The sequence below is a fragment of the Eptatretus burgeri genome, chromosome 8 (genome assembly GCF_056783735.1).
Source record: "Eptatretus burgeri isolate ZD-2024b chromosome 8, Ebu_testis_v1, whole genome shotgun sequence".
Classification (NCBI taxonomy): domain Eukaryota; kingdom Metazoa; phylum Chordata; class Myxini; order Myxiniformes; family Myxinidae; genus Eptatretus; species Eptatretus burgeri.
This window is the reverse complement of record NC_140968.1, coordinates 23,882,821-23,909,890: the sequence shown is the minus strand read 5'-3', so window position 1 is coordinate 23,909,890 and position 27,070 is coordinate 23,882,821. Positions and strand designations below refer to the sequence as shown.

General features: G+C 45.2%; 1 protein-coding gene across 1 annotated transcript in view; it reads right to left on the bottom strand.

The window, feature by feature from the left end:
- The window catches only part of MOB4 (MOB family member 4, phocein), a 34,774-nt gene extending 8,341 nt beyond the window's left edge, over positions 1-26,433 (bottom strand). Inside the window, exons 1-3 of the mRNA XM_085891168.1 lie at positions 26,288-26,433; positions 23,027-23,089; positions 5,985-6,085 (exon numbers count right to left, since the gene is read on the bottom strand). Coding sequence (XP_085747294.1) covers positions 5,985-6,085; positions 23,027-23,089; positions 26,288-26,338 — 215 coding nt within the window. The 5' untranslated portion in view covers positions 26,339-26,433. The remainder of the gene's footprint in view (positions 1-5,984; positions 6,086-23,026; positions 23,090-26,287) is intronic.
- Positions 26,434-27,070: the final 637 nt, after the last annotated feature.

Sequence of the window (27,070 nt, the reverse complement as noted above, 5' to 3'; positions counted from 1 at the left end):
TAAAAACCAGAGAGTTGGTGTCAAAGCCACCCAATGCTCGCCTGTTTATACATTTATCGTTTTTAAAAGACTAGTGGAATAATATATTTTTTATAAAGCATTGCAGTGAAGTCTGATTCAAATAATTTTAAAGCAATGTATATATTTGTATATTGTAATCAGTAAAAAAGTGTGGGAGATAAAAAAAACATTAGAAAGGAAATAACTTGCCCCAAAAACTTTAACATTTTCACGCTCATGCCGGGGGTATCGCTATAGCTCTCTGTTCTTCGAACAGGTGAGCTAAAAAGAAAAAAAAAAAGAAGGTTCTTTTACTGCTAAATAATGCGTTCAAATGCTACCGGATTTGATTATTACCGATGGTGGACGAGGTTATGTTTTCACCCCTGTCTGTTTGTCTGTGAACAGGATATCTCAAAAGATGTGGACAGATTCGGACTATACTTGGTGGACAGGTTGGGTGTGTGACAAGGACGAATTGATTCTCTTTTGATGAAGATCCGAATCTGGATCCGGATACAATTATTTTTGGATTTTGTGAACGATTCCTCACCATTGAGAGATAGGGCCAAATACGACATGCAGTAAACCCTCCGATATCACGGGTAACCTATTGTCATCGTGGTATTTCATTTTGGCCAATCACGGTTTTTGAGCAACGACGAGTCAATGTTTGAGTTGGCATGTACGATTAACTCCCATGATGAGCCTTTTGTTGTTTATTACGCACCGTTCATTGTGGTAATCAGACCAGCATGCGGGAACGAAGCCGAATTTAATAATGAATTGTCATCGGACAAGAAATGACCGATATATATATTGGGCTTCCTTGATATCTTCTCCTGAAATATTAGATCTGTTAGATCTTGTAAACACAACAATTGGTAATGTCGCCCAAACGTAAAATGCTGGACAAAATTAATCTTACCAAAAGGCAGAGAAAGGTTATGACATTGTGCGAAGAAATAGAGTTGTTCGATACGTCGGTAAGAAGTTAAAGTGCAGCGTCTGCGGGCCGCCATTTCTGGATCAATGAATCAACTGTGTATAAACATGAGTCAAATATCCGTTCAAGGGTTCCTGCCAGCAAATTGCAAAAGGTTCATTTCAATCCCTTGATCATCATAGTTAAAGGATGGAAAAAGGGCTTAATGTTTGGATCGAGGACCAAACGGAGGCACCGAGGGCAGAAGGCTCCAGTTGAACCATGGCTCATGGAACAAATCGAGGTGAAGGGATTTATGCTGGAGCAGGTTTTTAACACTGAAGAGACGAAATTATTTTGGAAGAGGACGCCAACTCGCACCTTCCTGTCCGAGCAGGGAAGATCTGCTCTGGATAAAGGTGGCTAGGATTTGTCTTACCCTTCTTGTTTGTGGCAAAGCAGCAAGTGACTTCGATGATCCACAGCCCTTGCAAGTTCTACTTCCACATTCTTCTAACCTCTACCCTCCCCCCTCCAACAGCATCATCATCATCATCATCATCATCATCATCATCATCATCATCATCACTCCAAGCTAAGTCTTGTGTTTTCTATTTCTGTCAGAGTACAGTTGAAATGAGTACATAATATGTATATCCTCACCCACCTCGCTGTTTTGTAATAAATTTAAAAAGTAAAACACTTGTGTTTTTGTTTAATTTACATGTTTATTTTAATGTTAATATGGTTTTTTACATATTTATTTCAATCGTGTCTTTCTGGCTACCGTCGATCTTCCTTGATATTTTCTCGAAGTCCAGGAACCGAACCCCCCTCTTCCCATTGGCCCTTGGTTTCCACGATCGCGGTTTTAACTATCACAAAATTTTCAAAGAACGTAACCCCACTATATTGGAGGGTTTACTGTATAGAATGATAATTCAAAAAGTTGTGGATGGGTTATAACAAAACTAGATGGATGAGGACCATCCATCTAGTTTTGGTCAAATTCTGTCCTTGGTCTCTTCATATCTCCCTTCACTCTCTTCAAATGGCACCACAGCCAACTCTGCTCGTAAGAGCATACATGAAAGTACAAGAGCTGTTTTCAATTGAGACAAAATATATCAAATATTTCACACGTGTAAAAAATTTGATTTTTTTTTTTTTTGTCTAAATTGAAAACTGGTTAGGTGACAAGAACGAGCCGATTTGATTTTGGTTGAGGTCTGGATTCAGATCTGGCCTATCAGTGGGATCTAAACCAACTGTTCAGCTGGCGGAGGTACATGCGCTTCCGAGTGCCGTTCTAGTTGGAACATGTTCAGCAAGCTAACAACTTTTCAAATATTAGTATGCAACGACAATCCCCCAATCCCACCTTTTACCTCAAATAGTATCGTCCTTTATTTTATATTAATAGCTGTCATCTAACCTGATCAAACCTTGTAAAATCTTTAAAAACAGGCAATCATAATATAATGGGCGAAAGCCTGGAATTTCAAACACACTTTTCTCCGAACATATTCTGTTCATACTTCTGAAATCTTCACATTATGTGTTCCATGTATTTACACAGGTGATAGCAGATTCAAAAAATCGAATATAAATAGAATTTTGAAAGAGGGAATCGATGACATCACAATCAGCAGCGTTCGGCGGCAAACCAATGGCAAGGGGTCCCAGACGACGTGCTTCACTTAACTAAGTCCATGAGTTCAGGACGTTTGTTCAACTCAGCATTTACGACTTTTATCCTGCCATCTATCTATAATTCCAGGTGTGTGTGTGTGTGTGTGTGTGTGTGTGTGTGTGTGTGTGTGTGTGTGTGTGTGTGTGTGTGTGTGTGTGTGTGTGTGTGTGTGTGTGTGTGTGTGTGTGTGTGTGTGTGTGTGTGAGACCGCTGTTTCTCGACAACCACTGGTCCGATCTAATTGAAACTTGCCAGGTATATTGCTGGGGACCTGAGGATGTGCCTTTTCAAGGTTTGATATTAATCGGACAAGTGCTTCCGAAGTTATGGCCATTTATTTACCAACCAATGACAAGACATGTTGCTGCGTGGACGTGGCCGATGGGGAAGAGAACCTCAGCCGCGTTCCCCATTACGGGTTACAACGTACGGACTTCCGGAAAGTGATGACTTGGTATATTCTAATAATTTCTCGATTTCTTATGCGCATTTATACATAAACACAATGCCACAATCCAGTCGTCATTTACGAGAGCGAAGGAACAGCTGTGTGGTTGTTTGAAAAAAAAAATTTTTTTTTTGCACGTACGGCCAGGCACGTACGGGTATGTAATAGTGTTGTTAATCTGTTGATGGGGGTAATATAGAAACGATGAATATGTCAATTCGTTCGTGTTACTCATCCGGCACGATGTGTCAAGGCCAACAATCCAAAGCGACCGGTCTCAAACGCTACCACGGGCACCCAGACACGCCACCGATATGAACTGAGCTGTTGAATGCGGTGCAAAACATCCAAAGAAACTACCGTAACCGAATATTGTAATCCGTCCTGTCCCCCATACCCGTCTATGATGGGTATCTGCTCGTTCAATGAATGGCAAATCATAGGCACACCAGCATTACACAGTACACAGATCATAAACACAATACAACACTTAAAATCATTCATAAATAATTTGTGATAACATACTTCCTCGACTTCTAGTTTTCTAGACACGTGCGCGCGCGTGTGTGTGTGTGTGTGTGTGTGTGTGTGTGTGTGTGTGTGTGTGTGTGTGTGTGTGTGTGTGTGTGTGTGTGTGTGTGTGTGTGTGTGTGTGTGTGTGTGTGTGTGTGTGTGTGTGTGTGTGTGTGTGTGTGTGTGTGTGTGTTTTTTAATTAGACCTGCATACCTGAAAATTAAGCCACATTTCAAAACACCTTCAGGCACAACAAAAGTCAATTGGGGACTTGTAAACATCCAATTAAAGTTCTACTTCTTTAACAGCCACAATTATTCCCAAGTTCTTGTGGGGTTGGCCAGGGGGAGCATGGCCCAAGTCTTTAACAAACCGACTGGTTAGGCCTGGTGGTCGACCAAGGTTAGGGCAGGAATTTGTTCATTATGCCGGCGATAGCTCACCCACTCTTCACGAAGAACACCGCGGGGTCTTAAACATCTCCAACTAATGCTGGCAGACGGGACGCCCGTTTATCGTCCCTCTGAGGGACGGGACACACATTGATGAAATGACAAACGGTGCGATAGATGCTTGATGTGGGCCATATTAGGGATAGTGGAAGCAGAGGATAGTCATTATTTTGGCCTCGTTTCCCTCCTCTAAAACCTGGCAACACTTTGTGAAGTCTGTCTCTGGTGTATGCTCCCTCTCCATCCCTTCACTCTCTTCAAATGGCACGACAGCCAACTCCGCTCGTAAAAGCATACATGAAAGTACAAGAACTGTTTTCAATTGACACAAAATATATCAAATATTTCACACATGTGTAAAAAACATTTTTTGTCTAAATTGAAAACAGTTCTTGTACTTTCATTCAAAACAATGTGACGGTTTCTTTCTTTTGCAAAAGTTACATCGCTTACACGCTGCTTCCTGGTGAATTATTCATGTCAGTATAACCAGTAGATATTACCCTCATGAGAGGACAGGGTATTGCATTTGGTTCTGTTTGTTATTTGCGAAATCGAACATTCACCCCTTTCGACCCCTTCGACCTGACACCACTTAAATCCCTTCACCCATTTTGACACTTTAAGACCCTTTACACCCCTTGGACTCCAAAAGACATTTACACCCTTTGGACGGCTTTGACTCCTTTTCCCTTTGACCCATTACACCCTAACTACTACTGAAAAATCCCTTTTAGATCTTTAGACCCTTGGACCACTTAGCTTAGACCATTTCGACCTTTACACCCCTTAGACACCTTTGACCTCTTTAGACACACACCACACAAACATCAATAAAGTCTTCCTGCAATATTGAAACGATACTTTTTTTTTCAGCAAGTTATGCACGATCTCTACCCACCTGGAGGGGTGGCTACGCTGCTGGATTGAACAGAAATTGCATATTGGGTCACTTAATTGGTTTGCTAATCAAAGCGTATAAGTATATTGTTTTTTGGAGGTCAAAAGCTGAAAGGGTCAAAGGTCAAGGTCGCATAAAAATAATCAATTTTCTTCCAGTTGACTTCAAATTTGAACACGGTTTGCATATTGGATCACAGACCTGGTTCACCAAAAATCAGAACGATCGATTTAGCCCTTTTTGACATGTCAATGGTTTCCATGGCAACAATTTCACCCCGTTAAAATCAAATGGGAGTTTTTTTTGTCAAATGGAATTATTAACAAACCACAATAATTTTTCAAGATATCACACTGAAACTTACCCAGCTTATTTGTACGCATGTGCAGTATATGTGTATCAAATCTGGTCAAAATTTGTCAAAGGTCAGGGTCAATACCATCCAAATCAGGTGAAACACCTATTAGGACACGATTAGAAAATGTATCAACCAAATTTGTTATGCACAATATTCCATCATATAAAACACTTGATAGGTCAAATTTTCAAAATTAACAAATTGTAACTATTGTACATTTGGATTTCACAGATATCATGCTATTCACGACATCTTGTTTGTTTGTTTATTGTTTGTTTGTTTGTTTGGCCACACAGAACACGTCAACGTGGACCATAATTTTTACACATTCTCTTTTTTTCAAGCAAGTATCTCTATGTAGTAGGTGCAATTAGAATGTGAGTACGTCTCTAAAATACGTACCATAAAAGCACACAAACACCACACAAAACAAGTCCTGGTGAGGATCTGCAATCACCGATTGCTCTCTCTCTAATTCTTAAAACACATTGGGAAAAAACATTGTTCTGGGTATGTTTGAAAATCATTTCATTGCATATTGAAAATGAATGTTCAGCTTTTTCCTTGACTGTCGTTTCTGTGGTTGCCTTCTCATTAAAATGTTGCACGACTGAAATTGATACTTCTTCCCCCCCCCCCGCCCCCCTATTTGTGAAACGTCCGACATGTCTGAATATAAAAATTACGACCAACCTGAGGTGCTCATACTTCCAAACTCCCTCATCTTGTCCATCAGGGGCTTCCAAAATCTTGTCAATATTCGAGAAGTCTGCCCGGATATTTTGCTGTATAAACTGAAAAATAAAAATAAAAATTCAAGTTTTACTTTGTTCAATGGGAATCAAACAGGAATACATTCTAAAAAGATCAATATAAGCCTCAAAATTTTTGGTGGAAACTGCTATCTACACCAAAGGTGTGTGACCTTAAAAGATTACTTTAATGCACTTACTCCGTTTGAATGTAGGATATTCCCATTGACTTCTCAGGGGCTCAGTTGTTCTTTGAAAAAGCAGAAAGGCCACTACAGCACAGTAACAAGATACTCTACATTCTACAAGAAAAGACGAGAACCAAAACATGAAAAAAATACCAAAGATAATTTTGAACCACGTTCCCGATTTACTCAGGGCCAAAGCTCTGAGCGACTTGTACCGCCCACCACAAAATGGTGGTGCAACATCGGGCAGCAGAGGTTGGATTTGTCGAAAAAGGAGACAAAATATCTTGCTTGTGAAATAAAATTTGGCATCAACGTCACTCATGTCTGTTCTCTCATCATTTCAAAGTGAATGTTAAGCCTGGTGTTGGCTTAACAGTAAAGGTGGCAAGCTTAACATCTTAGGGTCTTTAGTTTGAGCCCCTGTCATTCCATTGAAATAACACCAGGTGGATTGAATTGGCTTGTCATCCTTCCGAGAACAGCGAAATGAGTACCAGCTTACTGGTAGCAGGGGCACTGCATCAGCAGCACAACCGCTCTTCCAAAATCATGATACAACCAGCAGCCACAGGCTGCATGCGAAATAACAAAAAGTGAATGATAAGCTTTTCAAACGCAGGGTGGGGAAGCGTCCGCTGTAAACGGGAGACAGACGAACGCACGGACAGATACCACCATCATATATATTGTTACGTTTGAGGGGGGGGTATGCATTCAAAGGGTAATTAGGATGTTTAATTAGGTATGCCATGCTGTTCGAGTTTACCAGGATCTCGATGTAATAAGTAGCAATTCAGTGGTGATAAGTTGTCTAGTAAATGTTCATTTCTTCAAGGGGGGAAATGATAATTGTCACGTAATTAGATAGGGACACGGGATAGGGTAAGTGTGTCTGCGTAAACCCCTTTTGGTATTCTCTGGAGACTGGCCGTGACGTCACAGGACAGTGCAGCGGATGGCTCCGCCCCGTGATCACGATTGGCAGAAGGCGACGGCGGTGGGCCAATAAACGGCTCGATTGGAAGTGACGAGGACAGGAGGATAAAAAGGTTCTGTTCGGGGTCGAAAAGGAAGAGGAAGAAGATCTGGACAAAAAGATCGTGTTTTTTTGGTGTGGAGGCTGTTGCGCGGAGAGCGTCCTTGTTGTTGTGCTGATTCGATCGTGTTCTTCATCGTGTCTTGGAGCCTTGCTGAGCCTCGTGCCTCACCTTGGTTGGCTCTGGGGTTCTGCTGACTCGGAGTACGGGGTCGAACGGCGGTCGGACCTGCCTCCCTCTCCTGCTCGCAACTTGGTGCCAGAACTGGTTCCCTGGTGGCTGTGAGCGGACTTGGGCCAAGACCAGGAGGTCGACAGCACCACGGTTTCTCCTGCCCCCCTGACGAGAGCAAGGCCAGCTCGTCCGACGCCGATCCAGGGACAGTTGCGTCCACACCACGGTCCAGCCTGACCACCAGAAATAGCTACGTTGTGTGTGTGTGTGTGTGTGTGTGTGTGTGTGTGTGTGTGTGTGTGTGTGTGTGTGTGTGTGTGTGTGTGTGTGTGTGTGTGTGTGTGTGTGTGTGTGTGTGTGTGTGTGTGTGTGTGCACTTGGCGCCTTAGAGGGTTTGAGACCTGTATATTCATTGGAATTGTCTGTGTTTCTCCCCACGCCCGATCCCACACCATCCCGTCGAATCGCCCCGGATCCCTTTTCTTGCCGAGTCTTGTTATTTCTAGTTAATAGTAAAAACGAATAAACATCATCAACTCAGTGAAAAGTGACTCGTGCCACCTTCCTCGTCCCGTTTGCGGTAGAGCGATTAGAACCGCCATGTTTGGGTTATAAATAAATAAACCGCCTCCATCGTTTCGGCTCATTCTACGTTGGCGTTACTGTTCAAGTCCCGTGGACGTCGCATTGGTGTCAGGGTGTTGGATGTTCGAACCCCTCTAAATTATATTTGGTATCGGGAGAATATACCAAGATTAAAATCTCGCCACGAATTGGAAGATAAAACCATTACAGAAAAGCAATTTTGGCGGGATTTTTCAATTTTAAATTAATTGGCGGCAAACGGGACTTCTGCACCATGGCGGATATGCAGATGTTTGAGGAGGAAGGCCACGCGTCTGGCAGCGAGTCGGGGGAAGAAGGGAGAGACGGGGGTAGGGTTGGAACCTCCCCCATTCCGAGCGTGGACCGTGCTTCATCGCCCGTAACGGGGCCGGCAGCGCCGGAAACCGGTGCGATGACGATCCAAATGGCAAATCAATTCGTGACACAGAGGGCAGAAATGACGGCACAAATGGAAAATCAATTCGTGACACAGAGGGCAGAAATGACGGCACAGAGGGCAGAAATGACGGCACAAATGGCAAAAATGACGGCACAGGGGGCAGAAATGACAGATCAATTGGGGGTAATGGGGGAACAGTTGGGTGCACGGATTGATTTAATGAGGGATGAATTGGGGGAAAAGATGGAGAAAATGAAAACTGAGATGCAGGAGTGTGTGGATGTTAAATTGGGAGAAATACAAAGCAAATTCGAGGACAGATTGGAGGAAACAAAGGTAGAAATTACATTGGAGGGGGAAAATATATGAAAAAAAATTGGTAGATAAAATTGATGCAACGAACATTTGGGTTGATAAAGTGGATGAAAGCCTGGAACGTCATCGTGCCTGTGTGGATGCTCGTATGCAGCTGCAAGTTGAAGAGTGGGGAGAGCTGAGGAAGCAAGGGATGAATTTGGCGGAGGAGGTAAAAGGATTGGAGGCTCGTTTGGACGAACAAGATAAAATTATGAGCCAAGATGAAGTCTTGGATAAAGGCCTGGTAGAGCCGTCTTTTGTAAGTAGAGTGTCCGGGTTGGTTGAGGAGCAGCTACAAACTCGCGACGGAGCCTTGGAGGAGGTTGTGCGGGCCCAGAAGATCCTGCGGGAAGAGGTGAATCGGTCCATTCAACGTTTGGAACAGGAGGCAAAATTGACCCATGAGACCCTCACCACAAAACATCTTTGGCCACAGTGGGCTCCGAAATTGGATACGCAGCCACAAGGGTGTTTGATCCCTGGGCTGGATTCGGACAAGGGAGAAACTGAGAAGCGGGCCACCGTAAAAGTGATCCCCCTGGTAAATTTTGACGGGTCAGGGAGGGTTGAAGCTTTTCTGACGCAATTTGAGTGCATTTCCCGACTAAACGGGTGGAATGAGCGGGAACGTACAGGGAATTTGGTGGCAACGTTGCGGGGACCAGCCGCAGATGTGTTAAACGTGATCACGGAGGGGATGTTGACCAGCTCCCACATTTGCGAGGCGTTGAGCCGTCGGTTTGGGTTTGCAGCGAACTGTGATCAGGTGCGGGCCCAGCTCCAGCACCGCAGATTAAAGCCGGGTGAGACGGTGCAGGAGCTGGCACAGGACATTTACCAATCAGTCAGGATCACGTATCGGGACCTTACAGTGGAGGCATGGGACAGACTGGCACTAGAGAAATTTTTAGCTGCTCTTCCTGACCCTGAGGTCCGAGCGCGAGTGGAGCTACAGGATCCACCCACCGTTCACCGAGCGGCCGAGTGCGCGGCCAGGCTGGCCTCGTGGAGTCGGCCGGGTCGGGTTCCAGAGAGGCCATCGGTGACGATCCGACAGGCGGAGATCCAGGATCAGGGAGGGGGGCTGGGAGAAATTGGCATTACCCAAATGTTTCAGGAAATTTGCCAGAAACCTTCAAGTTTGATAAAGGGTAATCCGGTAGTTAGTGCGCCAAAGCGGCGGGGTCCAGCCCAGCCAATAGAGCAATTCAATTATGGCCGAGGGGGTCCGGAACCGGAAGAGACATTACACCGATACCCACGGGGGCCTTTTATGGGGAGTTGTTTCTGGTGCGGGCGAAGAGGACACATGCAACGATATTGCCGGTACCCGGCGATGGAGGGACCCTCCAATAGACTTTTAGACTCTGAGAGGGTGAATCCTCCTGCTGAACCGCCAGGTCTATCCGAGATGCCCTTTCATAGGTCGGGTCCGGAGATCACTGTCGGGGGTCGGGGAGACTAGATTGGGCTGAGCATATACGGCCATGCTCGGCTGCTGAGATTGTGGCGAAGTGCCCTCCTTTGGTGGAAAAAAATGAATTGTGGGAAAATTGGCATGGGTTTGTGAGTTCTGCTGGGTTTTAGAGTGACAATCGGGACAGTGGGCACGAGTGGCTGTCCAATGGCTGGTGTGTGGATCGGGTGAGAAGTGCTGTGTGAGTTGTTTTAAGTGAAGAAGTGAAATGTATGGTGCACACATTGTTTTTTTTATTGGGCATGGTGTGGTAACAGGGAAAGTCATGGTCGGTGAAGTGTTAGAAATGCAGGTGTCACATGTAAGGCCGATGGGGTGGGGGAGTCATGTGGGTTTTGTGGGTGGGGATGATGTGCTTGTCCACAGGGATTGCTGAAGCTCACGGTGAGTGGGAATTGCGACCCTCTTCAAGGAGATTCACCACCTGGTGGCTAATGGTGACAGTGTCTGGAGGCAACTGGGAGAGGGTCTGGTTGGCGGGTAGGACCTTGGCGACCCAGGAAGGCCAGAGGAGCCAGTGAGACCCCTTCCAGAGTGTTGTACGGGATTAGAGCTGATGGCTACCAGGGGGGAGGGAATCAAAGGGAGCGGGGCGGAGAAACGTCCGGGTTGGACTAAAGCTTACCTGTGGGCATGGTTGCACCTGAGATGCCCCCAGCATCTTGTGGTAACCCACCCCACGGTCATGACGGGATTCAGCCTGCATGATTAAAATGAGGACCATGACCTAGAAATGTGATGATGACCATGGTGTGAGTGTTGTGAAGATGTGCGAGTCCCACTCGATCCCGCACAACTTGACAGGTGCAGCAAGGGCATGATGTCCGCATAATTTTGGGGCAAGCAAATTTGAAAATTGGCTCCCCAGGTAACGCTGGGTCTATTAGCATCCACTGGGGGAGGCGGTCAAGTGTAAATATCCTGTGAATAGTGTCGTTAAGGCTGAGAGTAGGAATGTAAAGTATAAGTGTTGTGTTTTTGTGGAACCTTTTGTTTCCCCTCCCCAGATCACTGGAAGAGTGCTGGGCAAGAGCGATGATCCAGAAGATGGAGTGCGACTTTGCTCAGTGCTCTCATGTGATAAAAATAATAATAATAATAATAATAATAATAATAATAAAAAAAATAAAAACGAATGATTGTTTAGGTGAGGATAAGGCCATAAGGGGGTAGTACATTAAGCAGGATAGGTAAGTTGGCTGCGACTCGCTGCCCATTGCCCCTCCTACTTTATTTCGTTAGGTTAATTAGGTGTGAGTCAGTAAGTGTTAAGGCTGGTACGGTAGCGCCTGTGATATACCTTGCAGGAGCTGCGGTACCAGAGGAGGGGGCAGTGTTACGTTTGGGGGGGGGGGGGTATGCATTCAAAGGGTAATTAGGATGTTTAATTAGGTATGCCATGCTGTTCGAGTTTACCAGGATCTCGATGTAATAAGTAGCAATTCAGTGGTGATAAGTTGTCTAGTAAATGTTCATTTCTTCAAGGGGGAAATGATAATTGTCACGTAATTAGATAGGGACACGGGATAGGGTAAGTGTGTCTGCGTAAACCCCTTTTGGTATTCTCTGGAGACTGGCCGTGACGTCACAGGACAGTGCAGCGGATGGCTCCGCCCCGTGATCACGATTGGCAGAAGGCGACGGCGGTGGGCCAATAAACGGCTCGATTGGAAGTGACGAGGACAGGAGGATAAAAAGGTTCTGTTCGGGATCGAAAAGGAAGAGGAAGAAGATCTGGACAAAAAGATCGTGTTTTTTTGGTGTGGAGGCTGTTGCGCGGAGAGCGTCCTTGTTGTTGTGCTGATTCGATCGTGTTCTTCATCATGTCTTGGAGCCTTGCTGAGCCTCGTGCCTCACCTTGGTTGGCTCTGCTGACTCGGAGTACGGGGTCGAACGGCGGGCGGACCTGCCTCCCTCTCCTGCTCGCAACTTGGCGCCAGAACTGGTTCCCTGGCGGCTGTGAGCGGACTTGGGCCAAGACCAGGAGGTCGACAGCACCACGGTTTCTCCTGCCCCCCTGACGAGAGCAAGGCCAGCTCGTCCGACGCCGATCCAGGGACAGTTGCGTCCACACCACGGTCCAGCCTGACCACCAGAAATAGCTACGTTTTGTGTGTGTGTGTGTGTGTGTGTGTGTGTGTGTGTGTGTGTGTGTGTGTGTGTGTGTGTGTGTGTGTGTGTGTGTGTGTGTGTGTGTGTGTGTGTGTGTGTGTGTGCTTGGCGCCTTAGAGGGTTTGAGATCTGTATATTCATTGGAATTGTCTGTTTTTCCCCACGCTCGATCCCACACCATCCCGTCGAATCTCCCCGGATCCCTTTTCTTGCCGAGTCTTGTTATTTCTGGTTAATAGTAAAAACGAATAAACATCATCAACTCAGTGAAAAGTGACTCGTGCCACCTTCCTCGTCCCGTTTGCGGTAGAGCGATTAGAACCGCCATGTTTGGGTTATAAATAAATAAACCGCCTCCATCGTTTCGGCTCATTCTACGTTGGCGGGACTGTTTAAGTCCCGTGGACATCACAATATATATATATATATATATATATATATATATATATATATATATATATATATATATATATATATATATATATATATATATATATATATATATATATATATATTACAAAGCCCCATACATTTGACAGAGCATCAAAGCATTCACAAAAGATTGAAAACGGTGCTTGCCTTGAACATCATCCCTGACAGATTGGCACTCCGACGCAAGATACTGGTCTGAAAGTGGCAGGAATTAGTCATTTGTTTTGGGTGCCGGTGATAAGTCGCCGACTCTTTGTAAAAGACACCATGGGATCTTTAACATCCACCAACAACCAGAACTGCCAGACAGGTCATCTTGCTTCATATCCTTCTAATAGACAGCACACACATTAATGCCTTGCGCTGCATGGATGAGAGTATATAGGTGCGTCGAGATTTAAAGTCAGACTAGACAGCTCGAATGCGAGTGTTCACACCTCTAAACAAACTACCCCACCAACCCTAAATCTAATTTCCAGCAAGAAAAACAATTTTAATCATACATATACTTATATATTGAAAATATAAAATCAAAATCATGCCAGCTCTTAGACTATTTTGAGGATTTATTAACCTCCGCCATCGAAGATGGACGGAGGTTACTGTTTTCACCCGTCTGTTTGTTATCTTGCCAAAACGAAGTTTTTGCAAGATATGTTGGTCAGCTTGTATGTTTATTTTATTTTTTATTTTTATTTTTTTGTCTGTAATCACATATAAAAAATTCTGCAGAGCACAGTTATCATTGGAAATTTTTGTAACTTCGCATATCAGAGGCCTATAGCAGTCCCTTTCAGTGCATAAAATTTTGAATGTCAAGTCAAAGGTCAAGGTCACTGTCGCAAATCAGGGGAGTCGACGAAACCCTTATTTTTTGAGTAATATTGATCGGATCGTCTTAAAATTTCATGGGAATATAGTTCATGGTCTGGCGCTCAGCTGATGAATTTTTGGTGGCGATTGGCCTTGACCTTCATATGTTTTTTGGGGGTTTTTGTTTGTCTGTAATCAAGTATAAATCACTCTGCAGAGCACAGTTATGATTGGAAATTTTTGTAACTTCGCATATCAGAGGCCTATAGAGGTCCCTTTAAGCGTATAAAATTTTGAAGGTCAAGGTCAAAGGTCAAGGTCACTGTCACAAATCAGGGGAGTCGACGAAACCCTTATTTTTTGAGTAATTTTGATCGGATCGTCTTCAAACTTCATGGGAATATAGATCATGGTCTGGCGCTCAGCTGATTAATTTTTGGTGGTGATTGGCCTTGATCTTCATAGTTAGCGCCTGAGGTCAAACATATTTGACCCCAAGGTCAAATTTTCAAGTTTTAGGAACCATATCGTGTAGTACCTCAAATTGAACACCTCGATGAGTGCTTTCTAGATATGTCAAGCTTGAGACATTATGACGTCATTTGGTGACGTTATGAGACAAACGCATATTTTTCATGGTTACTCTGGAGAACGATTCTCATCGGAATATCTCGTAGGCAGATATTCCTCAAGGAGTCGCTCCTGGTGGATAGCAGCTCTGTTCACCTCAGTGTGACCTTAAAGAAGTCACACGTGGTCACCTTTTTGGCAAGATACGGGTCACCCTGTGGGTGACATTGGTTTATTTGTTTGTTTGTTTGTGAACAGTATTATGGAAAAACTCCTGGACGGATTTCGACGAAACTTGGTGGGGGGATTAGGTATGGTCCAAGGATCATGCCATTAGATTTTGGACTTGGTCCAAAGTCCAATATGGCCGCTTTGGCGGCCATTTTGAAAAAATATTTGAATTTTTGTTTTTGCATTTCTACATGTTTTAAGTGATTTCCAACCCCCAAAAAAAAATTTGTTCGAGAAAAAAAAAATTTTGCAACTTTTTTTCAAAAAAAATTTCGATTTTATTTGAAAAATATTTGAATTTTTTTTTGCATTTCTACATGTTTTAAATGATTTCCAACCCCCCCCCCCCCCCCAAAAAAAAATTGAGAGAAAAAAAAAATTTGCAACTTTTTTTTCAAAAAAATTTCGATTTTTTTTTGGCATACCTACATGCGCGTCGATCTAGTTTAGTTTATTCAATCGTGGTTCAGTAGAGTATGATCCGTTTTGACCTACAATAAATAGGATATCAGGTTCACTTAAGTGACCCAGCAATATTGGCGGCGGAGGTTTTGCACTCAACCGAGTGCTCCCCCTCTAGTTTTGTAATACGTTTTAAGCGCCCGGAGTACATGTGATCCCTAACATGTATGTAGTTCATGTAGGACGTTGCTGCAAATATCACACGCAACACAAAGTCATAAGAGACAAACAGCGTTATCCTTTTTACATGAATATTAGACAATAGGAAACAGACAAATCATCTCAATATTTGGGATTTGAACCTGGGATCTCACCACCATGAGATACATACTAAGACAGGAACACCAATTTTGGACTGAAATGTTCATATATATATATTGTTGCGGATTCGCGCCCGCCGGCGTGCTGACGGCCACGTAACTCGAATCGCGGCACGTCGCCCACCGGACGGACAATCCAGTCGTGACCCTCTCGGACTAACGCCGGGAACCAGTCATGGGTGGACCTTTCGGTCTCACCGCGATCGAGCCAATCAGCCCCCGCGTGGGATAGGGTTGCTCGCCAAATTCGACCTACCTAAGTACCCACGCGGAGGGTAGACCGGGCGATCGCACCTCGCCGCAGGTCGACTTCGGACACGGGCCACTTAAGCGACCCGTTCCTTACTATCAGAATAACCGAGCGGTGTTATCGTCGACCTCGACGGTTCGATTAATTATCGGGCGTATTCAGCCCACCACCAACCCTTTACGTGAAGCAAGATGAGGATTCAATGGGAGAAATGACGAAGCGAAGCGGGAAACAGTTCAACATAAAGCACATTTATTCGCGGCACACGGGAAGCACACATATACAATTCCACCAAATGCACACAGAAAAGAAAAACACAATGCAATTTACACAAAAAGCAAATATAAAAGCGAAAACACAATGCAGAGCTAATACCGACTACCGTGCACACGGCAACACTTATACAATTTTACTTCACAGACGGCGCCGACAACACATACCCAAAACCAAAGAAAAGAATACCCTCAAGGATGAGGCGGGCCTGAGGCCGAGACCGGGTCGCGCCTACCCGTCTGGTGATGAGACGCGGAGCGGCGATGGCGCCTCAACTCCGCGGGCCTCGCGGACGGTGTCTGGTAGGGGGTGGGAAAGGGGCCCCCTTGGTCGCACTATCTCAGCGCGGGGGGAAACAGGAGGGGGTTGCTGATGCTCGGGGTATAGAGGATCTTTATTATCCCGCGACGAGCGTCTCCACCTCGGCCAGGTCGCGCTGTCGGCCTCCCTCGGGTGCAGCTCCCTGCACGACGCGAGCACCCCCTCGTCTGCCCTCGCCGCCTCTCCACAGCTCCGTCCCCTCCGTTCCGACTCCAACGCACACGACGACCAGCTCCTTCTCGCCAACTCCACCGCCCGCGAAGTCTTAACTCTCTGATCTCGACTCTCCTACTCTCTTCCTCTCCTACTCTCCTACTCTCCTACTCTCCTGACTGACGAACACGGTCCTTTTATCAGCCCCGTAGCTTCGCCCTCTCATCTTTGACCCCCTCCCTTCGACCTTTCACCTCGCTCCCCATTGGCCCGAGAAAAAGTGGGCGTGAAGGCTTTTTGATCCATAAATTTGCATATATCGATCGCCCTGGGGGCGGGGCCAATTCGCCCCTCGCTCACCGATTGGACGGCAAAAAGTGGGCGTGTGTCGTTTTTGATCCGTTTTTGAAGCACAAAATCCGTGATTTTGTACACGCCGTTCGGCGCGCGCCCTGCACGAGTCCAACACCGGTACCCACAGGCGGCGCGAGAACGGTGGCGATGCGACGGTTGCGAGGTGTGACGTGAAGGTCGTGGCGGTTGTGGTGAAGCGGCGTTGTGGTTGGTGGTTGATGTTGTGGTTGTGGTGGTAATCATGGCGGTTGGTCCAAAATAAAGATAGCAAAAGAAAAACGGCTATCCTGAAGAGTCGCAGCACGCATAAATGACATGTATTCCCACTAGACAACGGGTTTGGGCCTAACTACACATGTACTTACCGAGATATCTCACCTAAGGGACCTGAATGGTGGTTTGCGAATTTGGTAACCACAACAATATATATATATATATATATATATATATATATATATATATATATATATATATATATATATATATATATATATATATATATATATTGTTAGGGCTGTGGAAATTCGCAGAGCAACATATAGGTCCTGAGATCAGTTATGCCGATAAGTCTGTGTTCAGTTAGATTTCCCCACCGATGTTTAACGGGCAATTATTCTTGTGCAGGGATGTGAATCTTTAGTTAGCCTTGTTTATTTTACTATCTTTATTTTGCAACAACCACCACAACCGCATCTCAACCACCTTCTCCACAACCGCATCTCAACAACCACGCCATCCACACCACAGCGCCAGCAACAACAACCACAAACCAACTTCTCCAAAACCGCCGACATCTCCACGAACACCAAAGGGCAACAACAACAACTCCATCACTCCCTCGGAGAGTGATGGTTAAGTTCCTTTTTTCACTTTACACTATTTTTTCACTATTCACTTTACAAGTTCCCTCAGATCGGGTCAACAAGATTGACGGTTGCAACTCAACTCCCGCCCCAATTTCCCTCAGATCGGGTAAACAAGATTGACGGTTGGGAAACAACTCATCCAGCCGATCTCTGTTGGAATGTCCCCCCCACCCCCCCCCCCCCCGCATTCCGCAAAAGGAGGGGCGAGGCGCCAGGGGTATAAAAGGGCGCGCTGAACGCAAGGTTGTGGTTGTGTGGAGGAGAGGGAAGAGAGTTGAGGAGTGAGTCTGTGGAGTGTGTCGGGCTTCCGAGCGCCTGGAGCCTGAAGCCTGCAGTCGGTGGCGAAGCTGAGGAGAGCGGAGGAGACGCGAGCACGGCCAAGCCTGCTGTTCCGCGCGGAGCTGCGTGTTCATGTTCGGGACGTGGAGAGAGCCGGAGAGAGCTCGCCCACCAGCACCGAACGGTCTGAGGTGAAGGTAACCTGCGCGGCTTCTTGGAGCTCCTTCGGTCCTCAAAGCTCCAGGTTTATAAAGACCCGAGAGGTCCAGTCTACCCCCTCGTCTTTGAGGGGGTTTTTCCTTGCATGAAAGTTGTGGCGCCAAGTCCGTCAAGTAGAATTGTACAAGTAACTGTACATAATAAATAAACGGTCGAAGTTCCTTTGCATTGTGTTTGGCTGTATAATTGCATGCGTGCTTCCCCCATTCATTGCATGACTGCTTACGTGTTTATGTGTTGTTTGGAAATAAATGTGCTTCTTTAAATGTTGACCTGTTCGTCACATCATTTTCCCCAATTGAACTGCCATCTTGCCCTCGGAATATAGGGGGCTTTTAAATAGCCGATAATAGAATCGGGTCCAGCGAGGCCTCGCGATAATACCCCGCTCGGTTATCCCAAAACGGAGCGAGCTGCTTAAGCGGCTCGTGTCCAAGCAGGCCTCACTGAGGTACAATCTCTCGGTAATCTACCCACGCAAATAATTAGGTAAATCGATTATTTGGCGATCGGACCCTGTAGCGCGGGTAGAGTGCGGACAAGGTTGTGGTGTGCTTGGAGCACACCCGTGACTGGTTTTCAGCGTTGTTCCGGAAAGTCGCGACTGAATTGTCCGTTCGGTGGGTGAAGCGACCGCGATTGGTAAGACGCGGTCGTTCGCACGCGGCGGGCGAGAATTCGAAACTATATATATATATATATATATATATATATATATATATATATATATATATATATATATATATATATATATATATATATATATATATATATATATATATATATATATAGTGGGGAGAACAAGTATTTGATACACTGGCGATTTTGGAGGTTTCCCCACTTACAAAGCACGTAGAGGTCTGTAATTTTTTATCATAGGGACACTTCAACTGTGAAAGATGAAATCTAAAACAAAAATCCTGAAAATCACATTGTATGATTTTTAAATAATTAATTCGCATTTTATTGCATGAAATAAGTATTTGCTACATCAGAAAAACAGAACTTAATATTTGGTACAGAAACCTTTGTTTGCAATTACAGAGATCAGGCATTTCCTAGAGTTCTTAACCAGGTTTGCACAGACTGCAGCAGAGACTTTGGCCCACTCCTCCATACAGATCTTCTCCAGATCCTTCAGGTTTGGGGCTGTCGCTGGGCAACACAGACTTTCAGCTCCCTCCAAAGATTTTCTATTGGTTTCAGGTCTGGAGACTGGCAAGGCCACTCCAGGACCTTGAGATGCTTCTTACGGAGCCACTCCTCAGTTGCCCTGGCTGTGTGTTTCGGGTTGTTGTCATGCTGGAAGACCAAGCCACGCCCCATCTTCAATGCTTTTGTTGAGGGAAGGAGGTTGTTGGCCAAGATCTCGTGATACATGGCCCCATCCATCCTCCCCTCAATACGGTGCAGTCGTCCTTTCCCCTTTGCAGAAAAGCATCCCCAAAGAATGATGTTTCCACCTCCATGCTTCACGGTTGGGATGGTGTTGTTGGGGTTGTACTCATCCTTCTTCTTCCTCCAAACAAGGCGAGTGGAGTTTAAACCAAAAAGCTCTATTTTGGTCTCATCAGACCACATGACCTTCTCCCATTCCTCCTCTGGATCATCCAGATGGTCATTGGCAAACTTCAGACGGGCCTGGACATGCGCTGGCTTGAGCAGAGGGACCTTGCGTGCGCTGCAGGATTTTAATCCATGACGGCATAGTGTGTTACTTATGGTTTTCTTTGATACTGTGGTCCCAGCTCTCTTCAGGTCATTGACCAGGTCCTGCCGTGTAGTTCTGGGCTGATCCCTCACCTTTCTCATGATCATTGAGGCTCCACGAGGTGAGATCTTGCATGGAGCACCAGACCGAGGGAGACTGACTGTTATCTTGAACTTCTTCCATTTTCTAATAATTGCGCCAACAGTTGTTGCCTTCTCACCAAGCTGCTTGCCGATTGTCCTGTAGCCCATCCCAGCCTTGTGCGAATCTTCAATTTTGTCCCTGATGTCCTTCGACAGCTCTCTGGTCTTGCCCATTGTGGAGAGGTTGGAGTCTGATTGATTGAATGTGAACAGCTGTCTTTAATGCAGATAACGAGTTCAAACAGGTGCAGTTAATACAGGTAATGAGTGGAGAATGGGAGGGCTTCTTAAAGACAAAACTAACAGGTCTGTGAGAGCCGGAATTCTTACTGGTTGGAAGGTGATCAAATACTTATTTCATGCAATAAAATTCAAATTAATTATTTAAATATCATGCAATGTGATTTTCAAGATTTTTGTTTTAGATTCCAACTTTCACAGTTGAAGTGTACCTCTGATAAAAATTACAGACCTCTACATGCTTTGGAAGTGGGAAAACATGCAAAATCGGCAGTGTATCAAATACTTGTTCTCCCCACTGTACATACATATATACATATTGTTACGGCTGTGGAAATTCGCAAACCACCATTCAGGTCGCGTAGGTGAGATAACTCTAAGTGCATGTGTAGTTAGCCCCAAACCCATTGTTTAGAGGATTTATGTGGTTCATTCGGGCTGCGATGCTTTGAGATAGCCGTTTTTCTGTTCTATCTTTATTTTGAACCAACCATGTCTCAACCGCCATAACCATCAAACCACCACCAAAAACCCTCCACCACCTCACCTCTCCCCTTCTACGGCCATTCCCGCACCACCTGTGAACACTGAGCGTCGGGCTGTCTTGGGCTCGTTCAAGCGATACACACAGAGCCGCGAGTGCAAATAGCGGCCTTTCCGAGGGAAAATTCGGATCAAGAATGCTATACGCCCACTTCTGATCCGTCCAATCAGCAAGCGCAGAGCGGCTGGGCCCCGCCTCCAGGTGGGTCCGTGTGAAATCGAAATATGCAAATTCTAGGATCAGGGGAGGTTCACGCCCACTTTTCCTCCTTCCAATAGTCGAGCGTGGCTCCGCCCCAGAGCTCATCCTGATCTGGAAATTTGCATATGGGTTCTGCTGCCGGCCTATAAAACGCCGAGCGCATGGCGATTCGTGGCAGAGTCAGTTTGGAAGAGCAGAGTGTGGCAGAGAGTGGAGTCGGGAGGCGAAGGCGTCGAGTTGGGTTCTGCAGTCGGCTGAGGAGAGTTGTGGCAAGAGGCCAAGGAGCTCGGGTCCAAGGCGAGAAGGTCGGCGAGAAGGTCGGCGACGAGGTCACGGCGGGAGATCGCTCGTCGCAGGACCCCGGGCCAGCCAGCCATTCTCCCTCCCCCAGAGCATCAACAATTCCCCCTTTTCCCCCGCGCTGAGATAGTGCAACAGGGGGGCCCCGTTCCCACCCCACTCCAAACATCGTGCTAACGAAACCCGCGAAGGAGCACGGAGTCGGGGCACAGCCACGCGGCCACGTCTGCGGCTCGTCCGCCAACGCGCCACGAGGACACGGGTAGGACCCACCCGGTCTCGCGGACCTGGCCGCTCCTTCAGGTCCCGTGCACATATTGGCCTACAGGCCCGTCTGCCCCCTTGTCTATGAGGGTGGCTTCTTTCCTTTGCTTTTGAGTAAATGTGTGTCGGCGCCATGTCTTGTAGAACTGTGTAAGTGTTGCCGTGTGTACGCGTATTCGGTTGTAACTCTGCGTCGTTGTTTCTTTTGTTTACCTGATATAGGTGCATTCTGACGGTTTGGCTGTATATGTGTGCTTTCCGTGTGTCGCGTAATAAATGTGCATTGTGTGAACTGTTTTCCCGTTTCGCTTCATCTTTTCTTTATTGACCCTCCATCCTGCTTCACGTAAAAGGGTTCGTCGTGGGCTTAAAACGCCCGATAATTAATCGGAACCGTCGAGGCCGACGATAACACCGCTCGGTTATCCCGATAGCACGGAACGGACCGCTTAAGCGGTTCGTGTCTGGAGTCGGCCTGCGGCGAGGTACGATCGCCCAATCGACCATCCGCACAGGTACTTAGGTCGATCGAATTTGGCGAGCAACCCTATCCTGCGCGGGTGGGCAATTGGCACGGTCGTGGTAGGGTTAAACCCCCACCCGTGACTAGCTCCGTGAGTTGTTCCGAGAGGGTCACGACAGAATTGCCCGTTCCGGTGGGCGAGGTGGCCGCCATTCGAGTCGAGCGGCCGATCACACGCCGGCGGGCGCGAATTCGCAACAATATATACAAGATGAGAATTTTAGTAATATACTAGATGACCATGAACCCGTTGGGTTGCTGTTGTGACAGCGGTTGATGAAAAAATAATTTCAAGAAAAATAAATAAACAAAGATAACTGCAGCGAACTATACCACTGAGGTTGTTTTCATTGATCAAATTCTCCCGAAGAATACTTGACTTAATTGGGAATTTATTTTTTAATAATTTTTTTCGTTGCCCGATTTTAAGAAAACTTGATACTGCACATCGCAGGCGAATGGTGAGTAAGGTAGGCCGAAATTTTTTGTGCTATCGTGTACAGTTTTGGCTGTATTTCAGGAACATACCATACATACATACATACAAGATGAGAGTTTCAGTAATATATAGATATATAGATTGTTTCAATCAGTTAACACTCTCTGATAAACAACTATTTTCGTGTCTGATTCACATTCACTAAACAGTGGTTTCCTTACCCAGCAGAGCTTCATCTCATATCACACGTACACCGTAACAATTATCAATTTTCTTCTGTACATCCATCCATACATCCATCAGGACCATACTCTGTGCAGAGCATTGGTGCTACTGAAGCAGTCTCTTGGGCTATTGGGCACAATCCTGGACGGGTCGCCACGCCGACGCAGGATACTCAAATGGCTCATTCATCCCAGCAAGCTGGTACTCATTTTGCCGACCTCAGAAGAATAACAGGCTGAGTCAACCCCACCTGGTATGAATTCAATGGCCGAGCAGGATTTGAACTCGGGACCCTGGGATCCCAAGCCCACCACCCTAACCATTCAGCCAACACCAGGCATAATTTTCTTCTGGGAATCGCAAAACCAGTTTAATTCCTTATATTTTGTATTTTCACGTCCACAGATTGTTTACAACGAAGAGTGTGCTTGTTGCCAGACTTGTGGAAACCGAGGCAAAACCAAGTGCTATTTTATGATAACCATCACTAACTTACCTGCTGCACGGCCAATGTGCTGTCCATTTCTTCAAAAGGTTCATCAGGCCAGTTGTAAAAATCCTACAAAAACACACAAAAAAAAAAATTGGTACACCAGACTCGTCAGCGTAATGGTTGGAGCATCCATTCTGGGTCTGGGAGGTCTGTGGTTTGAACCCTGACTGCATCATACCAAACACTTCAAACGCTACGTGCTGTTTCTTCGATTGACACTCAGAATTATAAAAACTCATATTTTTATCTCGTATTTTATTATTATAATTATTATTATTATTATTATTATTATTAAATAATGGAATAAATATGCTCACAAGCAAGTATAACGCATCATTTTACATCAATTAATTTAAGTAAGGATAATTACGTCTGCCCCAATAAGATACCGATGTGCCATTTGCTGGCATCGGATGTTATGCTGCACTCAAAACTGCCATTTCGTTTTAATTACAATTGTTTATGTTATGTTCTTAACCTTAAAAGGAATATAGTTAGTCTTCATGAAGGCCTGTCAATCTGTGACAGTGGACAAGATAAACAATGCATTTAATAACCCTTTGACGATTCATCAACTTTCTCGTGGTCACGTCACAGGCCGACATTCTGCTTCTGTCACCGTAAGTACGAAGTGTTACCAAAGCAGTACACAGTGCGATTGATATTCCTGGTTTTTCCCCACACTCTGGTTCTTTCTGTTGCACATTTTCAAGGGAGTTCCAAAACAGTGTTCATGGAGCATGCAGCACCATCGAAGTTACGGTCCAAAAAGAGACAAAAGATGGCACGAGATGATGTATTAGGCCGACAAATTTCTCAGTTTTGTGCTTTGCTTCTTTTGAGAAAGATTCTTGTAAAAATGAGGTCAAGGTCAAAAAAATTATGTCAATCCCACATACTTTGTATTCCTGTTATTGATGGAAAAATTTCGTAAATTAAGCTTTTTAAAAAGCCTGGCCGAACCTATCTAAAAAGGGAAATATGTTCCGATTGGACAAACTTCAGTCAAGTTATGGTAAAAATGTTAAAATGACTATAATTGTCATGACCTTAAAAATTAGGTCAAGGTTGAAAATTTTACATCAACCCCACATACTTTATATTTGCATTACTGATGCAAAATTTCATTCCGAAACTTCCAGCCAGCTCCGAGATTCAGCTCGGAAATTTAGAGTGTTGGGAAGGAAGAGAATTTTTTTTTAATAATTGGTTCACGAGCGCCAGCCAGAGTGACCACGATATTCGTTATGTCTGTGTGTCTGTCTGTCTGTCCAGAGCATAACTCCATGGACTTTGATCCAATCTTAATGAAACTTGGTTATATGTTCGATATCAATGTCTCGTTGCGTTTTCCTAGATGAGGGCGTGCTACGCCCATTGTGGGCGGAGCCACGCCCAAAAAAATAGCCATTTTTAGGGGGTAGTCAGATTAAAATCTATCTTATCCAAGGGAATTGACTGAATGGAATGGGTTCTTCGGTATTTGAATAGCAAAATGAATTATCTAAAACTTGTCGTTGTCCGATTTTTGATTTTCGTCCCAAGGTCAAAAACTTAGAAAATTGCGAATTTTGACATAAAAGTCATACGACCGCCCAAACTTTGAGAGCGAGGATGACAATATTTTTTATGCATAATCTTGAGGTCATTCCCCACCTAAAGTCTTCAAACCATTTTGCTCTATCTCGAACACCTTGCCCGTGGTGCCCCCTTCAAGTTTGTTTTTAGACTGATTTCATCAAAGTATGGATAATCCGAGGAGTGGGAAATGCCATAAAGCCTATATGACGTTATATTGTTCCTGGAATGTTCCGGAGGAAGTTTTGCACCAAATGTCATAATCCTTGACCTTTGACCTTTAAAGACCACAAAGGTCAAATTTTCAAAGTTGTAGGAATCGAACAGCGGTTTTCGACCACCTTTGACGAACTTACTCCAATAAGCTAGAGCACGTATCCTGTTTCCTTATTTTAATGTCCACAACATTGTTTTGAGACCTTTAAAGGTCATGCAAAGGTCAAATTTTGAAAGTTGTTGAACGAAACCGGGTTTTCGACATTTTGCAGCTAATAACCTGACACTCGTACCACATCATGTTGATCATTTTTATAACTTGGTCAAACATTATCAAATTGTCTCATCCTTGACTTCTTAAACAATCTACATCGTCAAATACCGCTCGTGAACCATCGTCGTCTTCAGACTTGTCCTTTCCTATAATTCACGGATCGGTATTTGCGTGTTTGTGTTTGTTTGTCCGTCGTGTTACTCCTACAGTTCTGAGCCGATTACATCCAGCCTTGCTACGTCTGATCAGCATGACTGCAATTCGTGTTTCGGGGAGTTTTTATCTTTGCCGGTAATCTTGGGGTGCAGTGGGAGGGGGGGGGTAGAGGGGAATGCAAATTATCTATGTAAATGTGTACCGTGTAGTGCCACCTCAAGGTGGGAGAGGGTATTACAAGTCCCCACCATTTACAGTACTACTGTATTCCTGTCCTCACGTTTTCCAGTGAGGTATGTTATTGCTTCATGCACGTGACCCGGGTTATTTATTTATTTACGTGTGTGTGTGTGTGTGTGTGTGTGTGTGTGTGTGTGTGTGTGTGTGTGTGTGTGTGTGTGTGTGTGTGTGTGTGTGTGTGTGTGTGTGTGTGTGTGTGTGTGTGTGTGGTAGCAATTGAAGCAGCTGTCAGTTGCCTATACACCGCCCAAATAAAGGTGAGTCAGAAAAATGCTTGGAACAAGATCGCCCGTCGAGCTGCTACTCTGCTCGTCACAACAATGTTCTAAATGTTGAGTCGGTCAGTTTTGTAGCTCCAGCAACGCTGTCCAAAAGTGTAATGGATGGAGCATCCTCCACAGTCGACTGGAAGGTAGGTTCTCGGTTTACAAATCTGTATCTTGGGAGATCTTGAGAGGATTGGTGTTGTATTAATCCTCCGGAGTGCGTGCCATCCCAACATAGGTCTGGCCACTTCCTGATGTGTATACAGTATGTACAGTACAAAAATGTCCCCCCAATACTATACCGGACCATCATGTACAAGGTGGATTTTATCAGTTGCCAACAAATTAAAAATTCCAAACCAAATCTCAGCTATCTGGAAATCTTCTTTAATATTCATTGCTCTAAATATACATTTGTAAGATTTTACTGGATTCCACAAAAACATCTGTTACCGTCCGAATCACATCGTATCGGGATGACACGCAGCGGTGAAAGCACCATGGAATATGAGGAACGAAAGAATCGTCACGAACCTGCATCTTTGTCGCAGGCCGATTTCTCCGAACTATCGTCGACTCCGACATGTTGTGGGAAAAATGATTCAGATTTAACACTTCCTGTTTGGGGAGTTTTTTTTTTTTCTTTCTCGACGAGTCGTTTAATGAATGTAAACGAAAATTAATTTTAACCTGAATTATCTTCCGTATTGTGAATCAATTTATGATGAGGAGGTTAGGAGGGACGGGACGGTCAAGCAATTTTTTTTTTAGTACGGGACGCACTGTAGCGAACTGCATCGCTTAGGCCATCATACATTGCACCATGACGAAATAACACTGCTCTCGGGATGTGTCCCACTTTTGGTGCTCCAACCATTGAACGATAATTATGGGTTCCTTGGGGACATTTTTCTCACGAGATAAGTGCTCGGATAGGAACACCAATTTGGGGGAGGTAATGACTCATGTTCATTATACGTACATATTTCAGAAATTACGTCATGATCACGTGGGCTGTCACTGCTGGGATGGCAGTGTGCACACCAAAGATACTAGAGCAGGGCACGACAAACCATTCATCCGTAAACCCACACAAAAGACTGAGGTACGCACTGGAGCGGAACGCCCGCCATTTTAGTCAGCAACTTAGCGCGCTCCATGACCACGACGTAGTGACGTCGCACGGAATGGTCAAATCGAGGATGCGTCGCTCCGTCACTACAACGTCATGACGTATCACGGAATGGTCAAATCGAGGATGCGTCGCTCCGTCACCATGACGTCATGACGTAGCATGGAATGGTCAAATCGAGGATG